This window comes from Coregonus lavaretus, assembly GCF_964263955.1.
Source record: "Coregonus lavaretus genome assembly, chromosome: 34".
Taxonomy (NCBI): domain Eukaryota; kingdom Metazoa; phylum Chordata; class Actinopteri; order Salmoniformes; family Salmonidae; genus Coregonus; species Coregonus lavaretus.
Window position 1 is genome coordinate 31,417,263 of NC_140021.1, and position 22,044 is coordinate 31,439,306.

The 22,044-nt window shown below is 43.2% G+C and overlaps 4 protein-coding genes across 4 annotated transcripts in view; 2 read left to right on the top strand and 2 right to left on the bottom strand.

The window, feature by feature from the left end:
* Nucleotides 1-1,346, bottom strand: part of LOC311109383 (myomesin-1-like) — a gene marked incomplete at both ends in the record, with an annotated part of 44,929 nt that extends 43,583 nt beyond the window's left edge. The window contains one exon of the mRNA XM_084152238.1: nucleotides 1,189-1,346. Coding sequence (XP_084008364.1) covers nucleotides 1,189-1,346 — 158 coding nt within the window. The remainder of the gene's footprint in view (nucleotides 1-1,188) is intronic.
* Nucleotides 1,347-6,660: 5,314 nt separating this feature from the next.
* On the top strand, nucleotides 6,661-11,854 carry LOC311109111 (myosin regulatory light polypeptide 9). Its single transcript, XM_084151921.1, has 4 exons — nucleotides 6,661-6,736; nucleotides 8,369-8,572; nucleotides 9,154-9,315; nucleotides 11,256-11,854. The coding sequence occupies exons 2-4, from the start codon at nucleotides 8,389-8,391 to the stop codon at nucleotides 11,426-11,428; spliced, it is 519 nt and encodes a 172-aa protein (XP_084008047.1). The 5' UTR covers nucleotides 6,661-6,736; nucleotides 8,369-8,388; the 3' UTR covers nucleotides 11,429-11,854.
* Nucleotides 11,855-12,563: 709 nt separating this feature from the next.
* On the top strand, nucleotides 12,564-18,394 carry LOC311109143 (FAST kinase domain-containing protein 3, mitochondrial-like). Its single transcript, XM_084151965.1, has 7 exons — nucleotides 12,564-12,646; nucleotides 13,133-14,628; nucleotides 15,167-15,252; nucleotides 15,376-15,550; nucleotides 15,670-15,739; nucleotides 17,541-17,655; nucleotides 18,057-18,394. The coding sequence occupies exons 2-7, from the start codon at nucleotides 13,167-13,169 to the stop codon at nucleotides 18,153-18,155; spliced, it is 2,007 nt and encodes a 668-aa protein (XP_084008091.1). The 5' UTR covers nucleotides 12,564-12,646; nucleotides 13,133-13,166; the 3' UTR covers nucleotides 18,156-18,394.
* LOC311109144 (charged multivesicular body protein 5) lies at nucleotides 18,300-21,549 on the bottom strand. Its single transcript, XM_084151966.1, has 8 exons — nucleotides 21,363-21,549; nucleotides 20,690-20,794; nucleotides 20,443-20,489; nucleotides 20,178-20,271; nucleotides 20,000-20,071; nucleotides 19,686-19,794; nucleotides 19,281-19,396; nucleotides 18,300-19,043 (listed from the first exon to the last, which is right to left on the bottom strand). Exons 1-8 carry the CDS (start codon nucleotides 21,429-21,431, stop codon nucleotides 18,993-18,995), a joined length of 663 nt encoding a protein of 220 aa, XP_084008092.1. The 5' UTR covers nucleotides 21,432-21,549; the 3' UTR covers nucleotides 18,300-18,992.
* Nucleotides 21,550-22,044: the final 495 nt, after the last annotated feature.

Sequence of the window (22,044 nt, forward strand, 5' to 3'; positions counted from 1 at the left end):
CAATTCTGGGAAATCCACAGGTGGATGCAATCTCCCCCAAAAAATATGTTTTATTGTCACATACACCAGATAGGTGCAGTGAAATGTGTTGTTTTACAGGGTCAGACATAGTAGTACAACGCCCCTGGAGAAAATGTGGGTTAAGTGCCTTGCGAAAGGGCACATCCACAGATCTTTCATCTTGTTGGCTCGGGTATTCAAACCATTGACCATTCAGTTACTGGACCAACACTCTAACCGCTAGGCTACCTGCTGCTGACCCCAAACAAGACCTTAACTCATAGCCAACTTCAGCCATGTCTCCAGATCACAATGCATTACAAGGCTCTAAGAGAAGCATGCTAAAAAGCCTTATGCCTTATGTACTCACGCAAAATAGCATCGTTGTTTAGTGCGAGAGGAAGCCCCCAATGGATGTACTGGCTGAACAAAATAAAACATCTTAACAGGGAAACAAGACCTCAAGAAAGGAAACCATTAAAACTGGGGTTTAGAGAACTAGGGCAGAGAATCTACACTACAGCTCACATTCCCAGAGACATGGTATGCACGGGTCAGGATGCTATTTCAGTCTATAGGCCATGGCATAGGCCTATAGCATAACACTGCATTATGCAACACAGTGCATTCCTTTAAAGCTTGCTTACACCCAGCCTGCATCAAACATTTATGACGACAGAGTCAATGTGAATGTGAGATGCTCTATTTCTGGTTAACTGAACTATAGTGGGAACTAGGAGAAGGTTGTCTTAAAAGAAAAAGTGCATTAGTTCAAAAGCAGACAGGGCAGTGTGCAACAGACACCGACATGCACAGTATCCATATAAAGGACTACTTGGAACTTCATGCAGGATTCACAGACATATTATATTTATGGAATGGTTTTAGAGAAAAGAGATAAGGTTAGAGAATGTTACTGGGAGTGGTCAAACACCTTAATACTGCAGGTGTAGAAGCAGGAAGTGGAAGAAGAATCATTTAAAGCAGAGAAATGATGGTTACTAAGCAGGACCGACTGATGTGGAGGCCATGGATGGCATGGGAAAAGTTGACAGATGTATGAGATAGGAGGTAAGGTTGGTGATGGGGTTACAGGGGCAGCAGGGCCATCTTCTGACACCAGTATGGATGGGATGCATGGATATGAGCCAGAGCTACTGTACTGCAGGGCATCCTTCTCCTCCTTACCCCCTGCTGGCACTGAGACTGGCACTGGCTCTGCTGCGGGTGGCATAGCTGCTGCTACTCGACTGGTACTGGCTAACAGCCGACTCCACCTCCTTGCTGCGGTAGTCACGATCATAGTGGCGGTGCTGTTTCTGGTAGAAAGGTATGGACCCAGACATCCTGCACGGTGTTCCTGGCACGAGCCCTGAATTCCCACAGAGTCTCTTGTAGCCTGCCTGTCTGCTTAGCTAGTGTTTGAGAATGGTTTTGATCAATACAGTTAAAGCATTGCTGCAAAATGTACTTTTGTAAGCTATTAGTTGTTTAATGTTTTGGTTTCATTTACAATTTGTCTTGATGATAATTGTTGTTATTGTATTATGTTACTTGATATAATCACAGAGGAAAGGTCATGACCTTCATTGTCTCTGTTGGATTAGGGGGAAATTATATTGATTGTGCCAGATCAATATCTTCATGCTCTGTACACAACTCAAGTGTAGCCTACTATCAACATCAATGGATGAGGAATAAAATGCACAACTTTTTCTGATAGTAAAATTAGCCAAATTGATTCGGTAGATGTAGAATTTAAATATTTTTTTGAGTTTTTCCAAATAACTTGATTGATGTAGCCTAGGCCTATTTACTGTTAATGGAAATCAATGGATTTCCAGACTTCTTTGTTTTGAAAATACTTTATGGCTGTTCTAAACTGCAATAGGCATAGGATGTTAACTGACATGAGTGGAGGGCAACAGGTGCACTGGTTCAGTAGTTGTTCTATCTAATAATGGCATGATTTTAACATGAGAAGAGCCTGTGACTCTGGAATTCCAAATTGCAGTGTGCGCCTGAGGCTGGCATAGAACAGGATTCACATTGCAAACAATCACACCATCAAAATGCACACTAAACATAACATAATATTCAACAACGAATTATCAAAAAATAACCTCTGGTTACTTCTATTTGGTTGATGAAGCGGAAATCTTATCAGTTATTCGTATCGAGATAACTTACCTAGGCCCAAAAAGCCACCAACTGCTGAAAGCAAAGGAAAAAGTGATCCAACTCCAGGTGTAAGTCAACGAAGTTTGAAATCCAGGCAAAGCCGCAGGTAGGTGCGGTAGCAGAGGAAAGGCAGCCGTCTACACAACAAAAATAAAATTGGCACTCGGTGGAATGGCCAAACCGCAGTTACGTCCTTTTATGGCGTGGAGGCCCGATAAATATAGACGAGAGCAGAGCAGAGGGAAGCTATCACAACTCTAGGGAGAGAGCAGCAGACCCAACCTAGTCCGGTGACTTTTGAATATGTTGGTCATTGACGAGTGCGACTATTTGCAATGTCAAAAATGACCCTCTCTACCTGTTGGCCTATATTATAGACTAGGCCTACTGTACAACAAATATGTAGCTTGTCATCATTAGTCAGTGTTACTGTATTTTTGACACCACTTATTGGAGAGAGTATAGCCTAACTCATTATCAGTGTCCCATTAATGGATTACTTTATACATTTCGTATTTAAACATGGGTATTTCCTCTTACAGCAGACCTTAGATTTATTAATGACTATCAAGGTTATTGTCAATGTATGATATTCACATATAGAAAGGTCACTTTAAGCCTGACACCTGAACTTCTGGTTGCATGGCAGCCCTATATACTACTCTGATCAATCTTATTGGGCTGACCCCATAACTTGGACTTCATCTTAAAAAGGAATAAATGGTGTAATTTCTGTCTCATATTGTGCCAATGTTCAATATTCATATACTGGTCCTCTGCAGCTCAATTGGTAGAGCATGGTGCTTGTAACGCCAGGGTAGTGGGTTCGATCCCCGGGACCACCCATACGTAAAAATGTATGCACACGTGACTGTAAGTTGCTTTGGATAAAAGTGTCTGCTAAATGGCATATTATTATTCACTATCGGTTGTCTTGGCTCCTCACAATATCTTAGAGAGCTGTGTCTGTGACTAAGTATAGCGATGATATTGTTGCCTGTGTCACATATAACAAATGCCAGTTAGCATTGTGTGTCTGTGTGTGCGTGCGTGAGAAAGAGAGAGTACATGCCCATCGTTTAATAATATGGGTGTAGCCCTACTCCTTGCAGTCAATAGCCTTCTGACCCTGCATGTGAAACTGACAAATGTGACGTCCTCTGAGTAGTGATTGAATACTAATGCTCCTGCTTTGTTATGAGGCGATGAAGGATCTTACAGACTACACAAAACACTATAAGACCACTAGTCTGTGATTCTTTCTTTACGTGAACAACTTTCCAAGACAGGTCATCCATGTTTAGCCTATGCCTTATTCCTTGCATCGCTATACAAACATCTTCATAATGCTTTTTCCAGAATACAGATCATGAATGCATTTTTTGGTATCTTCAGTAGTTCCTACTGATAGAGAGAACATTGACCAATCAGACACCTATGGAGGTACATTTACCATAGAATTTCATATTGAATCACATATCTCTATGGTACATACAATATAACAAAAGACCAGCTGTCTTTGTGTGACTGAACATCAAAGGATATTGGGTTGCTTTTCAATAGGGTTTAAACTAAAACGTACAGTAATTTACTCTAATCTAAAGATAAACCCCAATTACCTGACAGCGTGGCGATCATAACTCATATGGAGGATATTTTCCTCAAAAAAGTCTCCATGCTTCCATTGTAAACTCAAGTGCCTTCCCAGCCAGGAATGTGATAAAAGTGTGGTCTAATGACGTCATCCTATCACAACCTGCAGTAAATCAGAAGGATGGTCGGATGGCACTACCATGTGTTATGTTCCCAATGGCACCCTATTCCCTATATAGTGCACTACTTTTGACCAGGCCCTTACAACTGGGTAGGAGTGGGCGTGTTAGATCGTGGAGAGTCAGAATCATTTCAGGCTAGTCTTCTGTGAAACTCCTAGAAGTTGATCGATTGTGATTATGAATGAACACTTTGTTTTAGTCCACCCTATGAGACTAGTACCCTCAAGTGGTTGAATATGGGCAGTGCAGTATGAGGTCATGTTTCCAGGCAATATTCTTTGATTTTGGTCAGGCACAGCCTTTGTTCTAGCCCAGCAGAAACACACTAAAGTAACTAATCAATCAGGGGCGGTCTGTTCAATAGGGCGATATGGGCGACGCACTGCCAAACGGGAAAAGGAAGGGAATTTTTTTCTAATCAATTATATCACGGCAACAGTAGTTATCAGTGTTGTAATCTAGACGTCTGATCTGCCACAGTGCCACACTGCCACTAAATGTCCAATCAGGCTAAAGTCGTGCTTCAAATGGCTCCCCCCCCTTTTGGGGCGATTTCAGTCAGGTTGAAAATCGCCCAGAAGTCTGTCATAGACTCCCATGTAAAATCTATTTTTTTCAAATTTCAGAGCTTTCAATACAATCTCTATGGGTTTCTGAGGGCTTGCACTTACGCGCTTTCGTCATACGTAACGTAACCATGAACGTAACTAAGAAAAGAGCGGGTAGCAGCATCAATCAATTCACGTACTACTATCAAGATGGCTATAGCGTTCAGTGCAACTCGATTGTCTCTTTGAAAGAAGTTCACATCAAAGAGACAACCACAAAGTGCAGGAGCGCTTTTTTGAGTTCCTTCCCATCTCGGAATCAACCTCAGTCTCAATCGCCAGTGTCCTTTTGGAGAGACTGAACGGTCTTTTTGCCGACGACGTGAAAGTCAAACTCATTGCGCAAGCTTACGATGGAGCCAGTGTGATGAGGCGAGAGAAGGCAAAAGGTGCGTGAGCATTTCAAGAAAGGCCATTACGTGCATTGCTATGCGCATCAGCTGAATTTGATCATGCAGCAAGCTAAAAAGTACCTAGTAAACTAGTCCTCAGCATGCCTGATTTCAATGAGAAAGTCATTGACCGCTTTTCTGCATTGAAAGAGAGAAGAGAACAGTTTCAGTACAAGTAATGTAGCCTCTCTCTCTCTTTGTCCCTCCCTGTCTGTCTCTTTAACACACACACGCCCAAATCAGTTCACAGTTGATGTTGTTTAAAATAGTTATTTTTCATTTTTAAAAAAGTAAACAATTTTTTTTACAAATCTATACAATTGGCCAGAATATGGTTGTTCATATTTACAAAGCCATACAGATAGCTGTGTTTACCTTTTCTAGAAATTATTTTCAAATTCTGTTTTCAGGCAAAATGTCTATCACTGTTCATTTTCACAAATCTATACAAGAGGGCAGAATATGGAAGTCTATAAAAATTTCTTATTACCAATAACTTGCATCAATGTTTTCAGTAGCCTCTATCAAAAGCTCCTGCTTGCTCAGGTGCACATATTTCCAATTCAACCATGAGGCCTTTTTGAAGCAAGTAATGTGTATATCAGTATTGACTTATATGCTGCCCCTGTCTTCATGTTGTTGCTGGACATATCTTTTTTTAAATGTGTGTAGGTCACCTAAATCATCAGAAAAATTGCCCCCCCTGAGAATTTTTTCAGGAGCCGCCACTGTAATCAATGGCTTATTAATGAACTGAATCAAGTGTGTTCGTATTGGTTTAATGGTCTAGAGATGTACTATTATTTTTATAAATGTTAATATTATTGTTTGTCTTCATGGATCCCAGAAATCCTTGAAAATATGTATGGTGGTTACTTGTTTAGACATAGCCTAGAGCTTGTTTTTTGGTGAATGTTAAACCATGATAAGCTCTCCTCGTCATCCCAGTTTGGAGCAGCGACCCTCTCTCCTCTCAGTAAACATGAACACATTATGGTCTCAAGATGAGTTCTCCATTGCTAATTCCTGCCATTGTATTTGTTCCCATCTGCTGAACTTGGTGATGAAAAGAGTGTTATGCTGTTCAACAAACTAAGAACCATTCCAGCTCTCTTGGGAACAGGCAGAATGCACTCCTTTTTAATTAAAAAGATGGTTATTGGATCATAGTAGTAAACTAGCAATAGCTCATATCTTGAACACCCAAACTGTTAAATAGTTAAATAGCACTATTAGGGATAATGATTTATGTTTACTGTTCCTTTGGCCTATGACAAGGGAGGGGGGCTTAACTAGTGTTGAACATGGCTTAGCTATAATCATTGTATTTTTGTATATGTTTTGTGAAATGAAGGAAATCCGAGTTTTAATATAATGAAAATTATAGCAATGTTATCTTACTCATGATTAGGCACAGGAAGATGCATTTATTTTCTCCGTATTTGGGCATATCTCAAGAATGTATTTTGAGAAAACACCATTAACTCCAGTGGGGGGTATACCAAAGTAAAAATGAACTGATTCACGAGCATTTACATCAATTGTGTATAGTCAAAGCAAAAAAACATTAAAGAAATATCTAAATATGTATTGTGTTATTGTACGGTGCAAAACATAATTAAATACAAATATAAATAATTTAGAAATTCTAAAGTCCTCCCCATTTCCCGAAGTTGGTTTGGCCTGCATATCCTGTGCGGAACCATTATTAGGAAGTTAGGGCGGTGGTTGAGAGATAGGGCAACACGGGCTAGCTGACTATCCATCTTTTCGGAATTAGGTAGGTCTTATATTTGCCTATTTGAACGTAAAATGTGTTATTTCACTTGCCAATTCCATGCTACTTATTATTTAACTGTCAACTATACAGTGTAAAATGTCTAAGCTACAGTCGTGTTCATATGGAAGTATGTGTTCGCTGGCTGATTAGCAATAGCTAGCAAGCTAGCGAAATCAGCTTGTTCCTAGTAGCTGCCAAGATTACAGTAGTTCCTGCACGGGGAGAAATAACATTTCGTTCTAACTAGCAAATTGAAATAGTTTTAAATTACATAACAGACCGTACGGTAGCTAGTTAGGTGTTATAACGACGCAAATATGTGTGCCAAAACAAAGTAGCTAGCTAACGTCCTGGTTTTCGTAATGTTTTTGTCGTCTCCTCAACAATGTCGCTAACGTCACCAGTGTGTCGCATTCCAACCTTGTTTAGCATTTTCTAGTCCAATTGTGGCATGATTCCACTATTTGTATGAGTTTGCATCAGTTTCAATTGGTGACTTTTATATTGAAGGCGAACCGCCGATTCCACTATTGTTGCTAATGTTGTTCAGGACACAAGTCCTAACATTGACATTTTAGTCATCTTATCCAGAGCGACTTACAGGAGCAATTAGGGTTAAGTGCCTTGCTCAAGGGCACATCGACATATTTTTCACCTTGTCGGCTCGGGGATTAGAACCAGCGACCTTTCGGTTACTGGCACAACGCTCTTAACTACTAAGCTACCTGCCGCCCCAACGTCAGCTGTCTATCTCTAGCATATTGCTCAAAGCCATTCCAAATGTGTCAATTGATATTCGTGCTTCATTTTAATTTCTACGAAACTACTATCTACGTTACTGTAGGTAATACAAGTAGTAGCAGATGGCAGCAGTTTATAGGCCCCATTCATGACATAGACCTAACTTCGCATGAGAATTTTCCCCTCAATTCTTTCTCAAAGTATCATTATAGAATGTTAATGAGGGCTAAACTGTAACTTGATTTATCTCACCTATCTCAACAAGAGAAAAGTCGATGTGGTCTCGGAAAGAACTTCAGTCTTAATTCAGTCCCCCTATTATTGTACAACCTCAAATTAGAAAATGAGGTCACTGCATCAGTCTTATCCAGCCGTGTTCTGTTGCCATAATAGTGAATCAATCGTGTGGACCACTGGCTCCCTCTTACTTGCTAGGTAGGGAGGCATATTAGAGGCAGTGGCCCTCTTCGAATAAGAGGTTGTTGAACTTGCCTGAAAAGGGAATGTATTCTCACATCTGTAGTTTTTCCTATCCTGTGCAAAGGGAACAGATAGAACAACCTTCACAGCAGTAGAACATTTCCATTTATAGCACAGTGAGGACACATCTCTGGGGAATATTTGAATTAGAGTAGCCCATAGCCACGGAAAGCTGGGCATGACTGGTCAAATCTTATTTTGGGTAATGACATGAGCCAGGTTACCTGCTTGTTTTTCACAGCCCCTAATGTAGCCTCAAATGTTATTGTCCCTAGAATTGAGCTTCATTGACATCATTAAAACACTATTTCTAAGTCTGATTGAAATGGTAAAAGCTAAGTGACTTTTTTAGGATATTACAAATCTGGTGCTGTGGTCTTATTCAGGAATATGCTATTTACACCCTTGCAGGTACACACAACACAGCTAAAATGTCGAGCAAAAGGGCCAAGGGAAAGACTACCAAGAAGCGCCCCCAGCGCGCTACCAGCAATGTGTTCGCTATGTTCGACCAGTCTCAGATCCAGGAGTTCAAGGAGGCCTTCAACATGATCGACCAGAACCGTGACGGGTTTGTCGACAAGGAGGACCTGCACGACATGCTTGCCTCACTGGGTGAGTATCTCTGAAGCTCCCCTTATCTGAAATCAGTCAATTGTTTTCTCATGGACTTCGTTTGATTCACTCAATGTGAAACTGAGGCACTGAATGATTTCGTGTTATCTCTTGTGTGCTTGTGTTGGGCTCCCCCTTTAAATTATTGCCTGTATGTCTTTTGATCACTGCTTGGCGTTAAACTTTGTAGTGTTTGTGGACCCAGTCAGTCTTGCTGACAGGGTTTAGGTTTGTTATGTAAGGTGATACAGTATGTTTACCCCCTGGCTAAGGTTGGGTGTGTCTCCCAGCTGGTAAGTTGGTGTTAGGAGAGAGGCATTCTATTGAAACAGTCATCCATTAACAAAGAACATTCATTTGTCCAGCATTCCCTACCACCCTGTTCCCATTGTGTTTTATATGATTGAAACCATTTATGCAGATATTATTGTAAAACTAGGTTGCTGTATGCGCACATGACTGAGTCGCTTTGGCTAAAAGCGTCTGCTAAATGGCTTATTATTATTATTATTACTGTTGACAGGGAGTTGAATGCAGTCTGTTCTAATGTGGCACTGTGTGATCGTCCTTTTGTTTTTTAGGAAAGAACCCGACTGATGAGTACCTGGAGGCGATGATGACTGAAGCGCCTGGGCCAATCAACTTCACCATGTTCCTCACCATGTTTGGAGAGAAGCTCAATGGCACAGATCCTGAGGACGTCATCAGGAATGCTTTTGCCTGCTTCGACGAAGAGGGCACAGGTAAGACTATAGCAAATCTCAGGCTTTTTTTTTGGAGGGGGGGGGGGTAGGAACGCTGTCGGGCTGTATAAATTCATACTGTTGTAGATACTGATAATGGATGCCGTAGTTGCGTAGAGAAGTTACGTTTTATTAGTCGTATGTACGGGATATGCATGGTATACATCATCCAACGAAATGATTAGTTTCAGGTTCCTTCTCGACATTGCTAACAACAATAAGAAATAGTAGAAGAAGAATGCGAACCAAGTGAATGGCAGTAGAATAGAATAAACGTTTTAGTGTAAGTAATATAGGAAGGAACAATTTATAGTCCAACATTTACACGTGTATTGGGGTGGGGGGCAAGTGTATAAATTGAGCAGTATAATAAGTCTGGTAGCAGCAGTTGTGGTGTGTGTAGAATGAATGTATATATGTATGTGTGCGGAGAATCAGAGCAGGTGGTCAGTGCAGTTCAAGTGCTCAGCAGTCTGATGGCTTGTGGATAGAAACTGTCTCTGAGCCTGTTGGTATCAGACCTTATTCTCAGTCTGCCTGACCGGTAAGGGAGAGCACATCTCGTGTGTGTGTGGGTTTCTTGATGAAGAAGATACAATTCCCGAGTTGTTTGCTTTTCAGGATATTCCTAATCTCATTCTCAGCTGGATAGACTGTACTAGCTTCCTCAGTGCCTCTGGATGTGTGGGCTGTACCATTAACAGGTCCTTTGGGTTAAACCATGGCTCCCAGGGGTTTAGTCCCCAAATAATGATGGAACCAGTGGTATACTACGAAGCAAGCTAGATCTACTCAGGCTTTTATAAAGCTAGCCAGCTTCACATTCCAGGCCAGGCTTCATCCGTACTAAGAGGATGTATATCGCTCCTCTGCCTGCCGCTAGCTCTAGCAGGCTTGTAATTGCGCGTGCATTTCGCACGTGGCTAGTCGAACGCCAAACTCTTCATTGAGACAATGCTGAAACCTCAATCCATGGGTGAGTCAGTGTCTCATTTTAAATTTGTGCCGAAATCAAAATGAAAGAAGTTATTACAAATGCATCAGGCTATGGTGTGAAATGGGCTTGTAGAGGTGCCGTCTTTATTTTATTACTTATCGTTAATGCCGTCTTTGGTGTGCTTATTCCCACTACTATCGCTCCTATCTGTGGAACAGCTTGTTGCGTTGGGCTATAGACATATCATCTATAGAAGGGTTTTGGAACCTCCAACCCTGGCAATTTGAATCAAACTCGGGTACACTAGCAATTGCTGCCAGTCTTGATTTGAATGGGACCTGCCATCTATGGATTATGTCTATGGTTGTGGCTGTCAGTCTTTCGCAAATTTCAAAATACAATAGTGTGAAAAACGTACAGTTTGGAAAGCAAATGCTGCCATTTAAATGTGTAATGTGATAGGTATTTTAACATTACCATTTTTTTACACACAAAAAATGTAATATTTAATCACTTCCTCAAATGATGACAATCTTTGCGAGAGGGCGGGTATCTGATTTAATTGGTTCTCAACTCGTGGCTAAGACACTTTATTCAGGATAAATGGAGTTAGCCCTGAGTTAGCCTGCCTGGCTAAAAGGTGAGGGCTATGGTCCATATGGGAAATTCATGCTTACAAAAATACACATTGGGCATTTTGTTTAATTTCCTTGAAAGGATCGCTACCCCAAAACTTCATTTCAAAATATCATGCTTGAGGGGGCTGCATTTTCCTTAAATGGATTGTAAATACAGAAATATGCTTTATCAACTTTGATAAAATGTCTTGGTTAATGTTTTTGTTTCATATTGGGTTGGCCAGATGCATGTTATTTAAGATAACGCTGAGGGGTTGGGTGTGAGTCAACAAATTAATAACCCATGCATCACTGCCCGGGGGAAGTAACCATGACATGGGCATTATCGCATACCGGTCTCACTGCATCACCCTGTCTGTCCTCAGGTGTCATCCAGGAGGAATACCTCCGAGAGCTACTGACCACAATGGGCGACCGCTTCACAGACGAGGAGGTGGATGAGCTCTTCAGGGAGGCGCCCATCGACAAAAAGAGCAACTTCAACTATGTGGAGTTCACACGCATCCTAAAACACGGAGCCAAGGACAAGGACGATTAAGGCCACAGCCATGCCAGTCGTATTATGGTTTCTCTCTACCCCTCTACTCCTTTACCTCCAGCTAGACCATCTTGCTGCATGTCTCAGCTCTATAAACCCATGTTTAGCAAGGTGAAACAATGGCTTCGACCATACCCGTGAGCTCCCATTTCAATACTGCCAGATTTGCACATCTGTATTGAGAAATGTAGCTGGTAATTGTGAATTTGCAAAACAATGTACTAGTCTGTGACATGAAATTGAAAATGCAACTCTGGAAGCGAGCTCCAACGCTACTCAAATGGCCTGGTCTAGCTGAATTTTTACATTTTATAATAAATATAAACTTGAAATAAAGTACTCTATCAACTTGTATTTTGCTCCATTCGTTACCCTATTTTAAATCATGACTTAACTGTTGAAATAAAATGCTGTCTCTTATGTCTAGTAAGCTGCTGGTTCCCTTATTTTCCCTTCCTCCTGTGCTGGTATGTTATGTCCCAACATGGAGTTTTCTCAGTCATTACCCTTTCCACCTAGCGTGTGTGGACGTGTCGAAGAGGGAGCTATAGTGAAGCGGTTTGTTTGAAATTCCTAGATAATGCTAAAATCGATTAAATCTATATACAGCCATCTTAAAGACTGCAACAACCACACATTTTAGAGGGATATCTAGCAAAAAGGATTGGCAAAACATCTGAATTAGACTGCCTGTGTAAATGCAGCCTGAGATGATATCTAAGTACTAAACTAATGTATCAGATCCTCCTTGAGTCTTCAGTTTATTTTAAATAAATTCCCAAAAGATACATAAAGCAGCAGTCAACCATCAACTGGCACTGTCACAGCAAAAGATACCAGACCATAATGCAACATTTTGGGATTTACTGAGAATAATCTAAATATTACCACTCACACTTACCAAAATATTGTTAACACTTGTATTTTGTTCCCGTCATCTTTACACTGTTTAAATGAACAATATTGAAATATACATTACATTGTAACTTTTTTAAACACTTATTCTAACTTCATAGTGAGTCTATTTTGGTAACTCATGACATTGTATTGTAGCGCCCCTTAGTGGCTTTGTGAAAAATATTAACCCGCCCTCATACCCACCCCACTGGCTTAGTTAACGGGGCCAATCACGACTGAGCACCTTCCTTCGTTACGGAACCACGCTGGACCGGTGGATGGATCTTTCACATATTCTCTGTTTTCCCTGTTCCCTGAAAGGTAAACGTTTTACATAGTACTCATCTTGCCAGCTGTTTAGTTTATAAAGTAAGCGAATTTAGCATTTCAATGCCTTCGTTGTCGGACTTTGTCTGGTTTGCTAACTAGCTAGCAGGCTAGCTGTTGGCCATACGTAACATGAACTTCCGCTTTGTAGCTCGCTAGCTTACATGACAAGGGCAAAATTATGTTTTGTGACATCCCGTGTATTAGTTGGCCAAAAGCTGACATTTGAATGGATTTTCTTACAGTATGGCTAGGTCGTGGTATGTTTTGTTAGGCATATGTTGCGAGTGGTTTGATAACCACCAACAAGCCAAGGTTACTTAGTAAACATCAAAATGAATGGGACATTCCATGGACCTGTTTTTATGGAAAACACTTGAATCAGATGTAAATATTCCACCGCACCGTAGTCTATTTTACTGTAGTGGTTCTGGTAACTAACAGAACTTTGAAGGCTAATCTGCTCTCATGCTCATACAGGTTGGAACCGCCTGGTGAGTCCTGGAACAGAGCCATGGCTTTAAAGGTGATTCAGAGGATTCAGTTACTCGGGCAGACAGGGGCACACCTCTGTGCTCCAGGCAGGCTGGGTCGCATCTCCAGACTTCTGAGTGCTCCGGTAGGGGAGCCCCTGTGTGTGGCGTGCCTATGGACCTCAGCGGAAAGCTGTATCCAGAGACACCGCTGTCAGAGACTCAGTAAGCCAGCCTGTGGGAGGATGAGTTTGTCCACCATTGCCAAGGACGCTTTCTACACCACTGGGTCAGTCGGCCTCCACAAAGACTCCGTCCCCAGGTTCCGTCTGAGCCAGCTGCACCGGCCCACTGTTGCAGAGGAGAAAGCCTTCCTGGACCGCCTCAGCAGTTGCTCTTCCTCTAGACAGGTCCTGCGACTCCTCCGCACTGTGGAGATCATGTCTGACACCATGGCAGCGGCAGCCCTGCACCGAGTGGCTGACCTGGAGCAGGATGGCACCTCCCTGAAGGACCCCTCAGTGCTGGAGAAGGACCCTCTCAGTGCGCTGTGCTGCCAGCTAGAGCAGGACTCTGGGCGTCTGACAGAGGCCGGGCTGGTTTCTACCCTGCTGGCCTGCACACGCCTCTACGTGGACCCCTGGAGCACGCTGGTGGTGCGGCTGGTTTCGGAGAGCCAGGAGCGGCTGGACAGGGGCCAGATGAGCATAGGACAGCTGTGCACCCTCGGCCAGGCCCTGTTGGCCCTGGAGGGCCCGGGCTGTGGGATGCTGGAGCAGGTGATGGAGCAGGTACAGAAGCAGGAGCCAGGCCAGTGGAGCCTAGCAGAGCTCACTGCTGTATACGGACTGCTGCAGGCAGGAGTAGGGGAGGAGGGAAGCTACCAAGACCTCCTAAACGCTATGCACACCCACGCTGTGTCAGTCACCTCCCATATGGACCCCCCTGCTGTCAGCGGGGTGTTCAGTGCCTTGGTTGTCCTGAACCAGACCCAGGCCATGCCCCTGGTCATCAGTCTGTGTAAGCAGGCGGTCAGGCACGTACCCCACTTCAAAGACGAGGAGCTGGGGCTAGTGCTCGGGGCGCTCATGCACTTTGGACACAGCGACCACTTCTTGGTGAAGGCTATGGAGAGACACGTTCCCAAGATGGCGTTTACCTCCCACCCAGAGACAGTCACCAAGGTGATGGAGTACTTTGGGCGCCGGAACATCCTGTCGCTGCCGGTGTTTGACGCTGTGGCGGAGAGCTTTGTGTACCGGGCGGACGACTACAGCACCGGCCAAGTGGCCAGGCAGATCACGCCGTTCGGGAAGCTGGGCTACCTGCCGCCCAACGCTGGGGAGGTGTTCCGGAAGGTGGAGGCCATCCTGCGCGCACGCTTCTCTCATTTCCAGCCCAGAACACTCCTCAACCTGCTGCACTCCTGCATCCTGGTAGAGAGGTTCCCTGTCAACTTTGTGTCCAAGGTCTTCAACTGCTACTTCCTCCAGCAATTACAAGGTACCCTCATTGATAAGCCCACAGGCCATTTCTTTTGGTGTGTTTTACCCCCTTTTTCTCCCAATTACAATCTTGCCTTATCGCTGCAACACCCCAACGGGCTCGGGAGAGGCGAAGGTCGAGTCATGCGTCCTCCGAAACATGACCTGCCACACCGCGCTCCTTAACACCCACCCGCTAACCCGGAAGCCAGCTGCACCAATGTGTAGGAGAAAACACTGTTCAACTGACGACCAAAGTCAATCTGCAGGTGCCCAGCCCGCCACAAGGAGTCGCTAGAGCGCGATGGGCCAAGTAAAGCCCCCCGGCCAAACCCTCTCTTAATGACGCTGGGCCAATTGTGCACCGCCCTATGGGACTCCCAGTCACGTCCGGTTGTGAACCCGGGTCTGTAGTGACGCCTTAGACCGCTGCGCCACTCGGGAGGCTTGTTTGGTATATTTTAAACTGAATTGCCCCACACCTTTTTACTCTTCTTCATAATTGCAATTGTTGCAGTATCTTTGGTTTAACAATTGTAAATTAATTTGTGTTCCAGAGCAAGGCACGGGGGTCGACCGGGTTGTACTGGCCCAACTGACCCAACTCTACATGACTGTGAAGCTTGAATGTCCTTTCTATGAGGTAACGAGTTACTACAAATCAATATTCATTCTATGATAGCATTGCCACTCCTGCTCAACTGCAGTGTTGCAATCCTAGCACACTATCCTCTGATTCACCTTTAACACCCTGCTTTAACCCCAGGGTCCAAGGCTCCTTCCTAAATACCATGTCAAGTCTTTCCTTACTCCTGGTCGGTCTCTGGAGACGCCGGTTGACGGACACCTCTACAACTATGTGAAAACTGGACTGGTGGATCTACTAGGGGCCCGCGCCTACTTCGCTTCCAGAGTCCTCACTCCATACTGCTACACACTAGGTAATGCAGACGGCACATTGTAAGATACAACACAGGTAACCTTTAATTCAATGCTTCAGACTATGTTATGGTTATACCTACTGAAAATGAAGGTGCAAAGATAAATATGTTTGTTTCAGATGTGGAAATAAAGCTTGATGAGGAAGGATATGTATTGCCTGCCAGTCAAATCGATGATATCTTCAAGAGGTAAAAACAATAGACATTCAAACAATGGAAAGTATTCAGACCCCTTGACTTTTTCCACATTTTGTTACGTTACAGCTTTATTCTAAAATAGAATCAATCAATCTACACACAATACCCCATAATGACAAAGCTTTGTTGAAGCATACTCCTGAGTGGTGCAGTGGTCTAAGGCACTGCATCGCAGTGCTAACTGTGCCACTAGAGATCCTGGTTCGAATCCAGGCTCTGTCGCAGCCGGCCGCGACCGGGAGACTCATGGGCGGCGCACAATTGGCCCAGCGTAGTCCAGGGTAGGGGAGGGAATGGCCGGCAGGGATGTAGCTCAGTTGATAGAGCATGGCGTTTGCAATGCCAGGGTTGTGGGTTCGATTCCCACGGGGGAACAGTATAAAAAAATATGTATTCACTAACTGTAAGTCGCTCTGGATAAGATGTAAGCACCTTTGGCAGCGATTACAGCCTAGAGTCTTCTTGGGTATGACGCTACAAGCTTGGCAGACCTGTATTTGGGGAGTTTCTCCCATTCGTCTCTGCAGATCCTCTCAAGCTCTGTCAGGTTGGATGGGGAGCGTCGCTGCACAGCTATTTTCAGGTCTCTCCAGAGATGTTCGATCAGGTTCAAGTCCGGGCTCTGGCTGGGCCACTCAAGGACATTCAGAGACTTGTCCTGAAGCCACTCCTGCGTTGTCTTCGCTGTGTGCTTAGGGTCGTTGTCCTGTTGGAAGGTGAACCTTCCGGTTCTGAGCGCTCTGGAGCAGGTTTTCATCAAGGATCTCTCTCTACTTTGATCCGTTCATCTTTCCCTCGATCCTGACAAGTCTCCCAGTCCCTGCCGCTGAAAAAAATCCCCACTCCACGATGCTGCCACCACCATGCTTAACCATAGGGATGGTGCCAGGTTCCCTCCAGACGTGATGCTTGGCATTCAGGCCAAAGAGTTCAATCTTGGTTTCATCAGACCAGATAATCTTGTTTCTCATGGTCTGAGAGTCCTTTAGGTGCCTTTTGGCTAACTCCAAGCGGGCTGTCATGTGCCTTTTATACCGAGGAGTGGCTTCCGTCTGGCCACTCTACCATAAAGGCCTGATTGGTGGAGTGCTGCAGAGATGGTTGTCCTTCTGGAAGGTTCTCCCATCTCCACAGAGGAACTCTGGAGCTCTTTCAGAGTGACCATCTGGTTCTTGGTCACCTCCCTGACCAATGCCCTTCTCCCCTAATTGATCAGTTTGGCCTGGCATCCAGCTCTATGAAGAGTCTTGATGGTTCCAAACTTCTTTCATTTAAGAATGATGGATGCCACTGTGTTCTTGGGGACCTTCAAAGCTACATAAATGTTTTGGTACCCTTCCCCAGATCTGTGCCTCGACACAATCCTGTCTCTGAGCTCTAGGACAATTCCTTCCACCTCATGGCTTGGCTTTTGCTCTGACATGCGCTGTCAACTGTGGGACCTTATATAGACATGTGTAGAAACATCTCAAGGATGATCAATGGAAAGAGGATGCACCTGAGCTCAATTAAAAAGTATCATAGCAAAGGGTCTGAATATTTATGTAAATAAGGTATTTCTGTTTTTTACATTTGCTAACATTTCTAAAAACCTGTTTTCGCTTTGTCATTATGGGGTATTATGTGTAGATGCGAAAAGTATAATTTAATCAATTTTAGAATAAAGCTGTAATGTAACAAAATGTGGAAAAAGTCAAGGGGTCTGAATACTTTCTGAATGCACTGTAGGTGATCAAATTGTTGTACTATAGCTATTTTATTAATGCACTCTTATTTTGTTGTGTACTTGCAGGATAGCAGTTTGCATTGACGGCCACAAGAGGTTCACTGTGAACACAAGACAGCTGCTGGGAAAAGAGGCCATCAAGCAGCGGCACCTGAGGCTTCTGGGATATGAAGTTGTTCAGGTCAGAAACCCATGCTGAAACCCTGAATACCACGTTTGACTGATGTTTTGACCTTTTTGAGTGTCCCGTCTGCTGTAAATTATATGTGTTCTGTCTGCTGGCCCCGTGTAGCTCAGTTGGTAGAGCATGGCGCTTGCAACGCCAGGGTTGTGGGTTTGATTCCCACAGGGGGCCAGTATGAAAAAAAGAAAAAAATATATGCACTCACTAACTGTAAGTCGCTCTGGATAAGAGCGTCTGCTAAATGACTCAAATGTAAATGCTGTAAATTCTGATTTCAGCCCCTTTGCTAGTGTTCTGCCTGTCTCTAGGCGTCTACTGTCAAGAAAGAGCATATCTGTATTCAGTTGGATCTACTCTTTGCTCCATCTGTTACTAATAGAAGTCTTTTGTTTTTGTAGATTCCTTACTATGAATTTGAGAAGCTTCGGAACAAGACCGAGGTTGTTGAATATCTTCACAAAAAGATCTTCCCCCTCAGCTACAGGCTCAGTTGGTGATGACTGGCACAAAAGGTCTTTGTTGCTGCCATACAGCTATAACACTGTGAGCTATACAGTTTGGGCACTGTTTTTGACTTTTCAAAGTGCCACATTGTCCAACATTTCTACCGGAAGAGAAAGCATATCGTTCAACTATATGAATACCGTCAACAAATCATGTATTTATTGCTTTTGAGTGATTGTAATTCTACACACTACGTGTTCTATTGTATAATTAAAGGTATTATTTAGTCTTGTTTCTCTCCTTTGCTTTAATCCACCATGATGGACTTCGCCATGGCAAAATTTGAAATATATAATACATGTATATTTATTGTTAGTAGGCAACACAGTGCTGCAGTAGAAAGTTAGAACAACCAAATACCAAGAATCACCTTGGAGGGGGAAAAAGTACATTTGTTCATACAAAGAACAAGAATTTTGAACATAGCCAAGCATCACTATCGATTATTGATTTACATTTTTGATAAATGATTAAATTCAAGAGAACCTAATTAAGGCAAGTTGTTTTTCTCTGTCCACCACCATGTAATGTAGGTCAGTCGGATGTAAACAGAGTATACAAAACATTAAGAACACCTGCTCTTTCACTGACCAGGTGAAAGCTATGATCCCTTATTGATCAGTGTAGATGAAGGGAAGGAGACAGGTTAAAGAATGAATTTTTTTTGGGGGGGGGGGTTGTTGGGTATGTGGAGGTGATGCGCAACTCAATATTAGGAAGGTGTGCCTAATATTTGGTATACTCAGTGTATATGTTTTAAAAAGGGTATGATACATTAAAAAAAAATTGGTTTGGAGTGTTGCCATTGGTTTCTGCCTGCTGTCCATCCATTATGTAGCAGGGATCTGTGGCAGGCCAAATTCATCCACCAGAACTCCATCCTGTAAAACAGACAAATTACAATTTTGTAGGAAACTCCAGTTATGTCTAAATAGGTGCAGAATGTGTCTTCATCCAATGTCCTAAAAACAAAACTGAACACTTCGAACAATGCATCCGTCTTCTGTACTGATGAAACAGTGTCAGTTGTGATTGCATTTTAACATAATACTCCAGTGAATTATTCAAGACTAAACTGGGTAAACAAGAATACAGTGGTCAGAGAGAGATATGTGTACCCGGTTTGGTGCTCTGTCGCTGGGTATTCCCTCTGGGATGGAGGGGGCAGTGTTGGCCTCATCCAGGTAGGAGCTGTCATCATCAAGCAGGAGCTCATCTCCCAGGGCATCCAGCTCTGAGATCACACGCACACAGCCATTGATGCACAGTTATTACATGCAGCCACACGCAGACTATTGACATAAGGACTGCATTGACTGCTGTTGTATCACTGTGCTGAAGTAAACAAAACTTCTCTGTAGAGCGGCGGGAAATGATGCCATCTATTGACCTACAGCTATGTTATAATATAGACCTGTACTGTACTGGAGCAATACCAACTGTGTTGGAACACAATTACAGTTATGTACTGCGTTCAGTGTAATGTCTTCCTTGTGGCTTTGTCATACTCTTAAAGCACTGACCTGCTTCCAGGTCATCATCATCGATCTCCGGCGTCCCGTAGCTTCTGCTCATCGCCTCCTGCACCTCGTTGGCGTCCTCCATCATGTCCTCCAGCTGGTCTTGGAGATCCTGCATCACGAAAACATGGAACTCTTAACCCAAACATCTCTCAATCACAATAGGCCATTCACTTTACCTGGATGAATATGACCCAGATCAGATGACTGAAATATATTGAGTCTTTCAAGACGAGGGTCTGTATAATTCTACTGCACTTCTACGTTAGACCACCAAATGGTGTTGTAGTGCATTAAGACTCGAAGAAGACAAATACCTCAATCTGATCGATCTTCACGTTCTTGTATGCCGCCTTCATCTCTTTGGCTCCAATTTTCATGGCATCAACCTATAATGCAAAATCTGAGATTTTTAACCCAGAGAACAGCCTGGCATGACAACTACAGTAAATTGTGACTGAGTGCTACAGTCAGTACATTACTGTGGCCCCTTACTGTTGTTTTTGTGTCTTTGAGAGTTTGGATTGTGTAGTTGGCCTGTTCCATGTTGAAGGACTGCTGTGTGAGGTTGTCTCTCTGGCCCTCGTACCTGAAAAAGAACAAGATTGAAATGATCAATACAGATGTTTTTATGCACTCATATCCTGACTTTGGTGACAGTCCACTGCTACTTATGTGGTTCATTAGGTTACTGTGATATTTGTCCTGATTGATTTGAGGTTATTGATGCGTTGGCAGACTCCCTTCATAAGTTACTCACATTCTTTTCTGCTTCAGTACCCTCATCGCCTTCTGCTTGACCATGTTCTGATGAAAACATTAACAGGAAACAATTCACGTGACATCAGACATAGCTAGATACTGCTGAGAACAAGTGGGACCATACTTGTGTATTGTTGTGTTTTGTTCAATAACAGCATTAGCCTACATGTATAATATAATGACTTAGGTAAACATATCTGTCTAAAATCACAGCCTGCTTCACTCAGGGTAGGGTTCAATCTTACTTTTGAAGGGCCATCTCTCATCTTCTTCATCTGATCCTTGTACTTGACCAGTTCAACATCTAGTCTGGCAATCTTCTTGTCAATAGACTCCGCTCGTGAGTCAACCTTAAGAGAGAAAGAATGGGCAAGAGTTAGCCAGGCAGACTGTTTTCATACTTCAATGATCTTGTAAGAGTCTGAAGACTTTGTAATGAACTTGTGGTATCAGAAAATGTTATTTAAATGCATGTATTAGTTATTATAATGATCAAATAATCAATGTTACATTTCCTTCAATGTTTACAGTCAATGGCACTAGCTAAATACCTGATTTGGTCAAACATGTAAAACTGGTTGGAACAACACCTTTTAGCCTACATTGGAAAACCAGCATCACCCTACTGAACTCCCTATTGACGATTGGTCTTTTTTTTTTCTTCATCTAACTCATTAGCTAGCTAAGTCACTAGGACACTATTACAAGGCTAATCAAACTAACTGTAAAGATAACATTAAGTAGCTAAACAGTATTTTATGCGCTATAGGTCTTCTATGGGCTGTCACAACTTTCTACCATGTTGCTGGAACAATCAGCTGTCGTCCAGCTAGTTAGCTAACGTTAGCTAGCCAGCAAGCCAAGTTATTTCGTTTGTCATAGAAACCTGCTCTGTAAGTTATGTCAATAGAGACTTACACTCCCTATGCAGTCTGTGAGATTTGGTGGTGGTCCCTTCGGTTTTCCTCGACCGAAAATACGGTTCATTTTGAAATAAATATCCAATAACTCAAATCAACAAAGAATCTACCTGACCGTCGAGGAAATAAAGCAAACCCGGAAGCAACATCGAGCTGACGTCACATACTTCTTCTCCTTCTTCCATGATGTTTAACGGCGGCTGGCATCCAATAAAGGTTGCATTACCGCCACCTACTAGACTGGAGTATAACTCCCTTACACTACAGCATAAGACAACTTCTGCACTACTCTAACCCTGGAAACCTCAACCTGCCTCTCTCGCACCGGACATTTCTGATCCCCAGCCCCATGGGCAGCCCTACAATTAACACATACCACTACTTTCCCCAATGCTACACATTCCGTTGTCTCCTGCACACTTGTCATACCTAGGAACCTCCCTCCTACACACTGCTGCCACATGTCCATGAGCTTGACACCTGTAGCAACGTAATGTATTCGGCACAAAAGCTTGTACGGGATAACTCAACATCAAAACTCAAAAGAACAGACAACGATTCTTCTGTTTCACCAATCACGCCACCCTGTCTGTGTCGCACCAAACAACGAGCATCACAAACACCTGGACTCTTCCCCTTCAGTTGGTCAAGTTTCACATTTACTGCTACCCCAGTAATCA